This window comes from Diceros bicornis, chromosome 4, assembly GCF_020826845.1.
Source record: "Diceros bicornis minor isolate mBicDic1 chromosome 4, mDicBic1.mat.cur, whole genome shotgun sequence".
NCBI lineage: Eukaryota > Metazoa > Chordata > Mammalia > Perissodactyla > Rhinocerotidae > Diceros > Diceros bicornis.
The window spans coordinates 1,433,439-1,447,574 of NC_080743.1; the positions used below are offsets into that span (position 1 = coordinate 1,433,439).

At 38.4% G+C, this 14,136-nt stretch overlaps 1 protein-coding gene across 1 annotated transcript in view; it reads right to left on the reverse strand.

The window, feature by feature from the left end:
* The window catches only part of TM2D1 (TM2 domain containing 1), a 46,642-nt gene that overhangs the window by 18,305 nt on the left and 14,201 nt on the right, over nt 1-14,136 (reverse strand). Inside the window, exons 4-5 of the mRNA XM_058538170.1 lie at nt 11,060-11,151; nt 2,976-3,049 (exon numbers count right to left, since the gene is read on the reverse strand). Coding sequence (XP_058394153.1) covers nt 2,976-3,049; nt 11,060-11,151 — 166 coding nt within the window. The remainder of the gene's footprint in view (nt 1-2,975; nt 3,050-11,059; nt 11,152-14,136) is intronic.

The following is a 14,136-nucleotide window of genomic DNA, read 5'->3' on the forward strand; positions in this document are numbered from 1 at the left end:
GATGTGCAGCTATGACATACAACTATCTACTGGGGCTTTGGGGAAAAAAAGGAGGAGGATTGGCAATAGATATTAGCTCAGAGCTGGTCTTCCTCAGCAAAAAGAAGAAGATTAGCATGGATGTTAGCTCAGGGCTGATCTTCCTCACAAAAAAAAAAAAAAAGTCCAGATTGTCTGCTGTGATTGAGATTGTCTGGTGTGTCTTGTGTAAGTGAGAAAAGAGGTTTAAATGAAATTAAAAAATTCTCATATTTTTTTCTGATAAAAAAACTTAAATTGTCTAAACTATCCTTCATGATGCTTATAAAAATATCAAGCACAAAGGAATGAGTGTTTTAAAATCTTCAGAACTGCCTTATGAATAACTATATATATAGTAGTTATACAAAATAGTTACCTATAATTGAAAGACTGTGTACTACACACGTACCACTGATTTAGATTTTTGTTGAATGCACAAAAGACCTGAATTAATTCTACATACTGTTTCATACCATTCACAAAGTGCCATCTGCATATTTTTAAGGACAAAAAAATAGAAACTTCAAAAGTTTATTAACAAATAGATAAACTCATAAAAGTATTTTCAGTAAATATAGCAACATGTAAAGCAATATGTGCATTATACTTTATATTGTTTTGGCAAAAAGATGAAATAACTAGACTTCTTTTTTAAAGAGGATTTTCCTGGATTTTTGTTACAAACACTGTGAAGCAAAGTATGTTTTTATAGGTCTTGAGTTCATGCACAATATGTTTCTGGGATCACAGCCCAATAGAAAAACATTGCTTTTCACTGGGGAACAATATTTAATGGCAAAAAGAAAAAGAAATTGAGGCTGGAGAGAATGAGGGAGGAAAGAAGAATAAATAAAAAGATGATGGACAAAATGTAAAAGGTCTATGAGAAATTGGAAAAAATATATTTGGGACAAAAATATTAACATAGCTTATTGATATTTATAGTAAAAACTTGCTTTGCTGAAAAAATAATTCTCTAAAACTAATGTAGTCAACATTACATGTTAAGTATATTAAATGACATGTAGAATGAGGCTACATGTCTTATTTGGCTACATTTGAAAACTGATTTATTTTCCCCCAATCTGAAAGCAGTCTAAAGTGGCCATGCCTATTAAAATGTCTTATTTAGGGAAATTTACTGCAGAATTCAAACACTCTAATTCTACCTCAATAATTTCTTAATGTGATAGTTCAACTCCAGATCTTTAAGAAAAGAACTATTTTCTTAAAGTTCAGGCATACACACACCAGAAAGCAGTGGCTGAATCAAATAAACTCTATCATTGGATATAAATAAAGCTACAAAGCAATATCACCAAAGAAAGAAACTCGTGTGAAAATATTAACTCAATGGTTGGGTTTCAAAGACATTAAATTCTGGATATCTTAAAGAATTCCAATAATACATTAATTCTGTGGATTCTCATTTAAAATGAGAAACCCATTTCCAAGCATATGTGCACAAGTGCCTCAGCCTCTTCATGCCTGCTTGCCTGTCCCACAATCAAAGAAGGCAGGATATTCGGTTAGGCATATGTTTATGAATAAAGACAGGAAAATTCCAACTTTAAAAACCAAATATTTTCCTTGTTTAATTCTGGTATCTTATTGGTCCATATGCTGCCTCCTCCTCACAGTATGGTACCCTCCTCACAGTACGCTACCAAAAATCTCCTAGATTTTGACTTTCTTTTGAAGCATAAGGATAACATCAAGCAGACAGAATTGAGGAGTGGAAATACTGTACGAAAAAGAAGAGCAAAACTGGTGATGATCTAAATACATATTGACCCACTTGCTGAAGACACTGGGTGCTCCATAAATGTTTACCGAAATGCTGCTTTGTCACATTTGTTGTGATAAATTCATCTCTTTCTCTAATTTGAGAATCCTCAGGAGTTAACCACAACCAGTGGAGTACAATTTAATAGAAGACATCAGGCAGACTCACACACTACACCTGCCTAACACCACTGCAGCAGGAGAAAGCAAGGTGATTGCAGGCGGGTCCGGAACACATTCCTGGATTACATGGATCTGTCCTGCCCGAGCCCAGCCCCACTCCTAGATTTGCCACAAGCGCAGACATTCCTTTTTTCTTTTTGGCTTAAGCTAGCTGGATTTCAATTTGCAACCAAGAGAATACCAGTATCGAGTGCTGTCCAGTGCAAAAGAAAATCTTGTTTCTGCCTCCATATGTTCATATGTAAATATCAGATTCCTACCAATATTCTACTAGAGTCAAATTGACAGTATGGCTGTGACTATCAGGAAAAGAAACAACAAATTTGAGAATCACTCTTAGAGATTCATAATACAAATTATAAAGATTCTAAGAAGTGATCTAGTGAAGAAATCTCTAAATCAGTTAAACTCACATTTACAAATCATATTGGAGCATAGAATCCCTTTTTTTAAACGACGTTCTTATGCTTTTTAGAACGACTACTTGGTCAAGCGCAGGTTGAGAAATGCTACTTGGAAACGGTCGTGATCGCTTAGATCCAGCACGTGAAGAAAAACTGAAAAAGCATTTCTAACTACTTTCTAATAGGTTTAAAATATACCAGGAGGGCCAGCCCCATGGCTTAGCGGTTAAGTGCTCTCGCTCTGCTACTGGTGGCCCAGGTTCGGATCCCGGGCGTGCACTGACGCACCGCTTCTCTGGCCATGTTGAGGCCGCATCCCACATACAGCAACTAGAAGGATGTACAACTATAACATACAACTATCTACTGGAACTTTGGGGAAAAAAAAGGAGGAGGATTGGCAATAGATGTTAGCTCAGTGCTCGTCTTCCTCAGCAAAATAAGAGGAGGATTAGCATGGATGTTAGCTCAGGGCTGATCTTCCTCACAAAAAAAATAAAATAAAATAAAATATACCAGGAGATCACAGAACTCAAATTTTAATGTAAAAGTAGCTCATCTTCTAGACTGAAACTAACTTACCTGCATTGCAATAAGAATGAAATCAATTAGGCTCCCAATTCCACAAAAGCCCACAGTGCAAAACTTCAACAAACCTAGAAAAGAAGGTAAAGTCATTTGCAATCTGGAAAGTCTTATAAATATTAACAAACTTTTCCATTTCCCAATAAACTATTATATATACTACAAACTCTTTATATCAAGAATATAAAATTAACACTTTAAAAAAACAAATCTTTATCTGAAAATATGAGAAAAGTTTAAAGGACTCTCTATATAGAAAAGTCACCAAAAAATTTAATAATTCACTTAATAAATAAATATTATGAACTGAAATAAAAACTCAATGTATTCTTACAGAATTTCTTAAGAGAAAAGGCCTAAGGAAATAAATCTTTAAATTTCAGTACACCATAGTTATAGAGCATCTTTTAGTCCTAAAATCCTTATTTACTTAGACTTAATACATTACGTGATCCCAATTTTAGTATACATTTACAATAGAAAGTTCAAATAAATAAAGACTGTCAAGGCACATAAAAAAATAATCAGGAAAAAACATTGATCTTATAGTTAAATTACAAAATTTTATTAGTAACCCAATTATCTTGAATTTATCCTATACTTTTCTTCCTAAGCATCTCCTGTTTATTAGCTCTATAGTCAAAATCAACAATTCCGTGCACTATATATATCTCTGTCCTTGCCAACCTTAGAGCTAAGGTACTATAACAGATAAGAATAAAGCAGGGAGTCTAGGACATGTACAAGGATATAACACAAACGTGACGATAAAATCAGGAGAGGTGGGTTGGGGGTGGGGGGATGAGGAATCTCTCTTCTATATTTAAACTTGAGTTGCTTTCCAGACATCCCATCTGAGATATAAAAATGGTATGAAACAAGACTCTTTGTGAAAAGGTAGTTCTAAGTATCAACTACAAATAGATGCCAGCTAAAATTGCAAGAGGGGATGAGGTCACCTCCTGCATACAATTTGGAAATACACAAATAAGACTGAAATATGTGGTACACTAGATGATTTTTTTTTAACACTAATAAGTATTAGACATCTAGCAGAATAATGTAAGTACTGGGATAACATATGTTGGAAATAATTTAAAAACAATCAAAATATAGAGACTATGTAAAATTATGCCTTTAGTTTTCTTCAAAACACTTATTATCTCCCTAATATTTCTATTTGTTTACCATCTGTCTCATGGAAGCCCCATTAGGGGAGGGTCTTTTATCTGTGCTGTTTTCTCCTATGTTCTTAGTCCTTACCACCCGGCCTGGCACATGGTAGATGCTCAATATTTGTTGAATAAATGGATAAATTTTCTCAGCTTTTCTGTTTCCCTAAGACCCCTAATTTTCTATCCATTATCTTATATAACAATTCCTTTAATTATTTTTTTCACTAGTTGCATTTTATTATAGTTGCCCACGGAACTTGATTCACTCACTTGGTATATTATATCCATTCACTCACCCATTGTATTTCTGAAACGTATCCCTCTTCACATAGCATTTTAGGGTAAATCTGGAAATATCACTGAGTTTCCCTTCCTTCAATTTGTTTATAAAAAGAATATTAAGAATGGTCCAACAAAAGTTTGTCTTTAATTAACTGCTACTCTACGAAGAAAACGTACTCATGTCAGAGCCTTTGCCCTTGTCATGCCTCCTTCCAAAGATATTCTCCTCTCTCAGGCAACTTCTGCCGAAAAGTCTTCCTAACCTGCCTATCCAAAGCAGCATGCTGCTCACCCACAGCCCAAGCGCTCCACCACGTCTCACCCATTCATTTCCTCCATGGTGCTCACTAGAAATCTGTCACAGCCTCATCCGTTGGTCTGTTCACTCACTCTCCGTCTTCCTCTGCCATGTAAATTCCTAAAGGCAGGGTCCTTATCTGTCTTGTTCAAGTCAGAACAGTACCTGACAGTTTGAGTTTGATAAATATTTGTTGTATGACTATCAAAAAACTAGAAACAATCTAAATGTCTAACAGAGAGGAATTGTCTCAAAAAATTAAGGTGCAACTAACAGTAAAAGAGAACACTATGCAGCCTTTTTTTTTTTCTTTCCCCAAAGCCCCAGTAGACAGTTGTATGTCATAGTTGCACTAGTTGCTGTATGTGGGATGCGGCCTCAGCATGGCTGGAGAAGCGGTGCATTGGTACACGTCTGGGATCCGAACCCTGGCCACCAGTAGTGGAGCGCGCGCACTTAACTGCTAAAGCCACGGAGCTGGCCCATATGCAGCCGTTTAAAACAATGATACAGAAGTATACTCACTGGCAAAGTAATGTGATAACATTCAAAACAGAAAAAGATAATGAGTGCATTAAAATCCAGATATTCTCCTGATGAACCCCTCCTTAAGAGTGCTTCAGAAAAATGAACATGAGAGGTTCCTGTTCAGATAAAATATTAGATAAGGGAACGATATGTGTGTTTGGAATTTTGGTAAATGTTATCTACTCCTGGAGGAACACATTTAAAGAAACCATAGAACAGATCCAAGATGACATTTAAGCATTTAAGGGATCTGCCAACCAATCTATAGTGACAGAAAGTGGTGACTGTCTGTTTAGAGTGACTCTCACTTTAAACCTGTGATGTTAACTATGGTCCATCTATTTCAACAAATTTAAGACGAAGGATGACTTTACTAATAACAACTACTAATACTGCTATCTTAAACTTGTTTTAGCTTTTCAAATCTAAAAATACTTTATGAAAATAAGATAGGAAGAACACTAAGGATTAGAAGAGATAAAGAGACAAACTAAAAACTTAGAACAGTACATGGCACATGGTAAGCATTCGATAAACGCTAGCCCAGCTGCTACTTGTGTTACCACTATTTCTACTACTACCATTATTATTATAACTGAGAAATTCAGACAGCATAAATCCACATTCTTGACAGCAGCACCATCTAACCTAGTCTCTTCTCTCGCAGATTCCTCCTGCCTTGGTTACAGCCAAACAAACCACCTGCCTTGTGCCGAGCTCGCACGCCTCCCCATCGATCTCTGGATTTCTAAGTGCTACGCTGTGCTCTGCCTTGCCTCCTCCTCTGTTCCCAATCATCTAGCCAACCCTAAGAGCCTTTCAAAACTTCTGGAAAGTCTTCTCTAATGCCATTCCTAGATTCTCCCCTGCACGCTGCCCTTCACTTTCAGCATAGCACATACCCCACGGCATGATTTATTACACATTTCTTTGTCTGTCTTCCCCACCCTTCCGTGAGCAACCTGAAGTCAGGGCTGCGTCACTCCCATGCCTAGTCAATGCGACTACTGAAGGAACAAACTATATCAACAGAAAATTACCATATTTGTAAACAAACACTGATCAACTTGAACAACACAAGGTAGCATACATTCTAAACAACATTTATTAAAACCAATACAAACCATTACTCTTATAGATTTCATTATTTTGAGCATCAATACCAGTTTTTTAAAAGATGAGGTATTTGTGAAGTACCACAAGCAGACTGACTTCTTTTCCAATCAAAAAAATGTTAGATCTTTTTGTACAGACCCTATTTACTAACTTCTTATTGTGAAAAGGAATATCAGATTTAGATTTTAAAAACTGTTTTAAAATTCCAAATGAAAGTATTTGTAATCAAGAAGGATCCATTTTTATCCTGAACCATTACTACTGCAGATATATTCTCTCAAAAAGATTATGCTGCCAGGTGTCATTAATAAAGGTCATGTTTTGAGGGTACTTTATTTATACTCTAGTAACAAACTTTACACTTTAAAAACACAAATTCAGGGCTGGCCCCGTGGCTTAGCGGTTAAGTGCACGCGCTCTGCTGCTGGCGGCGCGGGTTCGATCCCAGGCGCGCACCGACGCACCGCTTCTCCGGCCATGCTGTGGCCGCATCCCACATACAGCAACTAGAAGGATGTGCAGCTATGACATACAACTATCTACTGGGGCTTTGGGGACAAAAATAAATAAATAAAATTATAAAAAATAAATAAAAACAAATTCAACAAAAGGGTTTCTTTGGGTATAAAATAAAAAGAACGATTAATTTGTGGTATTTTTTTGTTTTATTACAGGTTGAGTCCTGCAAATACTCTCCTGTCTGCATAACTGCTCTAGAGAACACAGATGATCTCACACTGAACTCACTGTCTGCCACACCCACATATTCTACGATTCGGTAGTTATCACTATTCTGTGTCTGTACCTACAAGGGAGAGCTTTCAAACCTTAGAAAAGCTTAATCTACAAATCCCTTTATTTGTCCTACCGTCTGGGGATATTATATACTAGAACAAATTGGTAACTTCAAACTTAAAAAAAAAAAAAAGGAATAATATAATCAAAGATTTTAAAGATTTGGGCTTAAAAACATACAACACTTTACTATTCTCATAATAAGAAAATATTTACATTTTAAAAGGAATACCACTACGAAAAGAGTATCTCTCCAGTTAAGTGCTCCAAAAGAGCTATTATCTTTGAGGATCCATCATCTTTTAATGCTACAGATGGGCAAAACAAAATACGCTAGTTATTGCATATTTAAAAAAATCACAGATGTTAACACAGTTAAACATAAAAAGACAGAATATTATTAGAAAAATAAGGCTTTGTGGTGAAAAAAGGCTTCCAGTTAAAGCAGCACTGGTATATTGAGGAATAAATCAACTAAAGAAAATAAAGCCATACATAAAGTCACAGTCGTGAGCTAAAAAAGGAATTTGCTAGAAAGAAAAATTTTGTTAAAGGAATTTTTAGAAATTATCAAATTTTATTCAATCTCACCCTCCCCAACAAATTTCTCTTGTTTAAACCTGAAGTAAAATTTATATAATGAAGTATCACTTTCAACAGTAAATTACCTAAAAAGAGCAAATTTCATATCTGCATGATTTATTTATTCTGTTCTTGATCTTGGAAAATTCCAATGATCATAAACGGTATTAAGGAAGTATTTTAAAAAGCTATCTATAAATACTACCACTGCTTTTCATAACCACGAAGAAAGACAAAATAAGATTATAAAAAAACAGAATTTTAGATTGTATCTATAACCATTTTCATACCAGTCAACATTGTATTATCCAGTTAAGAATTTTTCTTAAATGGCAGTAATTATTTTAGTTGAAAATATGAAAATTCCCTAATCTCAGATTCTTAGTAAAAATTAAAGCAAAAACATTTAAACTTTTAAAATTTACATTGTTAATTTTATATATTAGATTAGATTAGTTGATAAAACATCAAAATCCTTAACATTAAGATAGCCTAAATGCAAGTATGATACGGATAAAACTATTTGAATGCTTAAAGAGATAAGAGGATTTTCAGTTAAAGAATGTGCCATGCCTACTTAGCTCCTCTCACTCCAAGACCGCACTAAAAGATGGTAAAGCAATTTTTAAAGTCACAAACCCAATAGAATAAAGAGAATGGAAGATAAGACAATAGCAACAAAAACTCAGAAGGTGTAAAGCAGATGAACAAGAAGTGACAGACTTAACAATCTTCAAACAGTTGTGTTCGAAGCCAAGGGTCAAAACACTCGTTGAATTAACGAACATCCAAAGGTGGTTGTGATAATAAAGTCATTTAAAGATTAAAAAAAAACCTTTATGCTGAAGCATCAAGTCAAATGTTAAAATTACATCTGCACGTTTATGGAATCTCAGCCCCAAGCAGAAAGGTTCTCTTTGAGGAAGCCAATAAGAGACGGGAGCAGCAGCGGCCAGAGAAAGGCAGCTCCTGGCAGGAAACTAACGTTCACTAACCAGAGCCACTAACCAGAGCTTCATACAGAGCTTATCACCTAGAGTTTTATTTCACATGAGAAAAAATTCACAACATACATACCAACATATTATGTGTTTCAGTAAGTCAAAAACATTAACTTACACTATATGACATGACAGCTCCTCCGACACACACCACAAAAGAAGCTAAAAGTCACTCATTAAGCCAAATATTTAAAATATATTTACTACTCCAAATCATCATAGAATAAACTGTTCTAAAAAATAGCGTTTCTCCTTTCCTCCTAACCTTTTAAAAACTTTCTAAAAGTTAGATATCTTTCCAAAAAACATCTATGATTCTTTCATCTTAAAGAGAACATATAGGAAAATGGAAGGACTAAGGAAGGCGGCTTTGGACGTAGTCCAACCATCATCATGTCATTTTACTTTCTCACTATAAACCTAGTCCTCCCCCCCGCCCCCTTCCTTCCAAAAGAGAGTTAGACTAAATGATTTTTATTCTGGCAACCCAGAGGCCTTCTGTGCACAGTATATCGTTTTCAGCCATGTTATGGAAAGGCATGGCTGCCCTAACAACTGGCATCAGAGTGCAGTTACACCAACCTCAGGCCAGGACCACTGCATCCAGCTCCCTGCAGCTTACTCTGCCACCAGCCGGTCTCTGTTCTAAGCCATTTCCCACATTCTTCCAGTATCATCGTCCTGAAATACAAATCTGACCATGACACCCCTCTGCTTAAAAACTTTTATGCCTTCGGATGTTTGAAGGGTAAAGTCCAAACTCCACAGGAATACACAAAGCCTTTTCCAATCTGACTGCAGGCTGGCTCTGCAGTCACTTTCCATCTCCTACCATTGTTCTCCCTACATGTACACTAAATGATCCACCATGCTCTCAACACGCACACATGCTCTTTCACACCCTGTGCCTTCACATGTGCTGTTCCCCGTAACACCCTAAATCTCCGTAATCTGTTCATCCTTCAGAACCTAGTTCAAATGTCACCTCATCTAAGAAGTCCTCCCTCACACCCAAGGCCGACTACATCAGTCCGTCTTGTGCGCTCTCGTAGAACTGTCATGGTTCTGTAATATCATAAATTGTCCCACCAACATATTTATTTTCTTTTTAACTAGTATGAACTGTGATCTTCAATATTATTTTCAGAGCACTTAATTACTTACTTAACAGGTAGTAAACGTTGAATAAATGTTTATTAACTGCATAAATTCATGTATTTAATTTTAAACTTTGACTTCTATTTATGACCTTACAACACTGAGTACCAGGTAAGGCTGTCAGAAACATACTTCCCACCAGCCCCACAGTAAAGATTCCTCTTTGATCTCTGGTGGGTAGCAACATGGAAAGAATAAGATTAGCTTTGCTAGCTGGAAAGCAGAGCATTCAGAAACTTTAAATTTGCTCAGTGAAGGGCTAATACAGAAGCAGAATACTATAGTAAATAAAGCATGATCTCTTGAGCCAGAAAATTTGGGTTCAAATTCAGGTCACTAGCTGAGTGTCCTTGGGTAAATCTCTTAATCTGTGACAATTTCTGTATCCATAAAACAAGGATGATAACAACAAATATGTCACAGAATAAAGCAAGGCCTCTAGAGTCAGTAAATCCCTTAACCTCTCTGGTGACAATTTCTCTACCTGTTAAAGAAGATTTAAAGAGGGTGGTAAACTCAGAGAGTTGTAAGGCTTAAATAAGGGCAGGCACGTGAAAGTCTTGTTTAAACACAAGCTATCGTTGAATGTCAACAGTCCTCATCAGCATTAGTAACCATGGTAGATGTGCAGACTACAGCTGGGAGGAGGGAGAGGAGGGATGCTACGGGAATGCAAGTCAGGCTCCGCACCGGCTCACGCTGGTGGCCATAGTTCCAATCCCAACTTCCCCTGAAAGAAGTAATTTCTATTCCCAAGGCAACACTGACAGAGGTTCAGGGAGAAGGCAAATGTTTTTTGGAGGGACAGGGAGAGATATGCATCTATTTGTCGAACATTTATTGAATGTTCACTGTGTGCCCAGCACCAGCAAGGACAGCTCAAGTCTACTGTCCTAAGTCAGTGCCTACACTATCTCGAGTGTGTTTTCCTAAAGATGAAAATACAAGAAAAGTCCGCATTTCTTACCCAAGCTGAGCTACAGAGCTACCTGCTGGCTCCATACTCACAGAAGAACACTGGCTACTCAACTCCAGTTACATATAACTGTAACTATTCACAGTATGCAGAGACTTAATCTATAAGAATAGGTGCTTTACCTACAACAGCGGTTTCACCAGGACTTTTTTATAACGAAATGTACTCACCCAAGGCAGGGTATCCAAGGTAAAATCGATCTGCTCCCAACCAGCCAAGAAAAAGAGACAGTGCAACTGCCACTTTGTATGAATAGCCATTTCTGCACAAAATTAGAACCTGAGCGTCACACTCATACATTTCCAACATGTAAACATTTTATGAAACAACACCGTTAATTATTATGTTTGTTAATTGGTTCATTCACCCATTCATTCATTCAATTAATGCTTTTCAGGTGGCTCCTGCGTGCCAGGCACTATTCCAGGCTATTGGGATACATTAATGAATGTGGCCCTAAAGAGCCTGCAATCTAGCGGCAGCAAGCAATAAACATAAAACATATTTAAAAAGTGAATCACATATCATGTTAGAAAGTCATAAACGCTATGAAAAAATGAAGTGAAGCAGAGGTTTAGGGACTCCAGAATGCCGGGTGTTCAGACGTGGTCCACTGAAATGGGGGGATAGGGTGACCTCCTTGAGGAGGTGACATTTGAGCAAAGACCTGAGGGAGGGAGGGAGGCAGCCACGCCACGCCTCTGAGGGAGGAGCGTCCCAGGCAAAAGGAACTGCTGTTGCAGAGGCAGCACACCTGACAGGATTGAGGTCTATTAAGGAGGCCAGTGTGGCAGGAGTGGAGGGAGAGAAGGAAGAACAGTAGGACTTGAACACCACTGTAAAGACCCTGGCTTTGACTCTCAGAGCTATGGGAAGCTACTGCAGGACTTTAAGTAGAGGTGTGATATGATCTGAGTTAGATTTTAAAATAATCCTCTAGCTGCTGTGCTGAAAACAGACTGTACAAGAGTATTTGTGAGCTACTGTCACAGTAACGTTGTACAACAAACCACCCCAGAACTCAGTGGCTTCCAACAACAAGCAATTATTCTCATACTCATAGACTGTGATCGGCTGTGGTTAAGCTCATCTATGCTGGGTTCAGCCAATGACGCTGCTTCAGGCAGCAGTGTGGCTGAGTTTGAACCCAGGCTGTGGATTCAGTTCAAATCAGTTCCACCTCAGTTTTTCCAGGGCCCAGGCTGAAGGTGCAGCAGCTACTTGGGGCAAATTCTTACCAGGACACATCACCACAGTACAAGACGAGAGCTAAGACCCACAAGCACATTTAAGTCTCTGCTTGTTTCATCCCTGCTAACATTAACATACGCCAAATCAAACCACATGGTCAAACCCCAAATCAATAGAGTGGGAAGTACACTGCCCAGTTAGCAGGGACTGAGAGGGATAACTTTGCTGAATAAATTCAAACCACCACAGAGACAAAGGAGTTTGAAGGCTATTGCACAGTAATCCAGGTGAGAATTAATAGTGGCTTGACCTGGAGTAACAGCAAAGGAACAGTGAGAAATGATCAGATTCTGGATATATTCTGAAGTACAGCCAACTGGAGTTCCTGATGTATTAGATTTAGGGTATAAAAAAAGAAAGGAGTCGGGCCGGCCCCGTGGCTTAGCGGTTAAGTGCACGCGCTCTGCTGCTGGCAGCCCGGTTCGGATCCCGGGTGCGCACCGCTTCTCCGGCTATGCTGGGGCCGCGTCCCACATACAGCAACTGGAAGGATGTGCAGCTATGACATACAACTACCTACTGGGGCTTTGGGGGTAAAAAATAAATAAATAAAATCTTTAAAAAAAAAAAAAAAAGAAAGAAAGGAGTAAGAATAATGCTAAAGATTTCATCCTAAGTTACTAGAGGGATGAACTACCATTAAGTGAGGTGGGGAAGGCTGAGGATGGACCAGACCTGGGAAGGATGATCAGGATTTCAGTTTGGGACATGTGAGTTTGAGAGGTTTATCAGACATCCAAGTGGAGTTATCCAAAAGACAGCTGGATTTACAAGTCTGGAGTTAGGGAGAGAAGTCTGGGCTGCAGATATAAATCAGGGAGTTAGAAGCATATAGGAAGTATTTAAAGCCAGAGATTGCCATGTGAGTGTAGACAGACAAAAGAAGAGACTCAACGACTGGGCCCTGCGATGCTCTAATATGAAGAGATCAAGAAGAGAAGAACCAGGGGCCGGCTCCCTGGCGTAGTGGTTAAGTGCGCGCACTCCACTGCTGGCGGCCCGGGTTCGGATCCCGGGTGCGCACCGATGCACTGCTTGTCAGGCCCGGCTGTGGCGGCGTCCCATATAAAGTGGAGGAAGACAGGCACAGATGTTAGCCCAGGGTCAGTCTTCCTCAACAAAAAGAGGAGGATTGGCATGGATGTTAGCTCAGGGCTGATCTCCTCACAAAAAAAAAAAAAAAAGAAGAAGAGAAGAACCAGAAAGGAGACTAACAGTGAGAAGAAGTAAAACCCAAAGAGCATGGTATCTTGGAAGTCAAGTGAAGATGGTGTGTTAAGGAGATCAGAGGGATCAACTGTGCTTATGTGAATGACGGGTCACATAAGATAATGGCTGAGCATTTACCAATAAATTTAACCAGGAGGAGATCATTAGTGACCTCAGCAAGGCCAATTCTGGTGACATGGTGAGAGCAAGACAGAATAGAGTGGGTTCAAGACTGGAAGGAAAAAAATTTAAGAAAGGAAGTATTAGACAACTCTTTTGAGGAGTTTTGCTGCAAAGCGGAGTAAAGAAATAGAGAGGTAGCTGGAGTTATTTTAAAGTCAGATCTGATCATGTCCGTCTCCTGCTTACAATCCTACGTTTTTTGCATTGCACTCACAATTAGGACATTTTCGGGGAGTTGGGGGAGATGGTCAACAGTCCAGAGATCCTGTTTATGCATCTATTATTACACAGATATCAGATCTTATGCAGAGGGCAGTGGTGCCCCATCTATATTGGAATGGGGCACCAGACAAAGTAGAGAAATAAACTAGAAGGCTTTGCAGAAACTCAAGCTATCAACTACTGGGCAGAGAAAAGTGAACAAAACTGGGAAACATTAAGAAGGCAGAAGCAACCAGACTACATGTGGGGAAAGAGGGAAAAAGAGAAGCCAAGAACGACTCCAAAGTCTCTGCCTAAGAAACTGGGTAGAACAGGTGCCATTCTCTAAGACAAGGGAGGAAACGAATGAAGGAAAAGATGACAGATTCAGTTTGGGACCTTA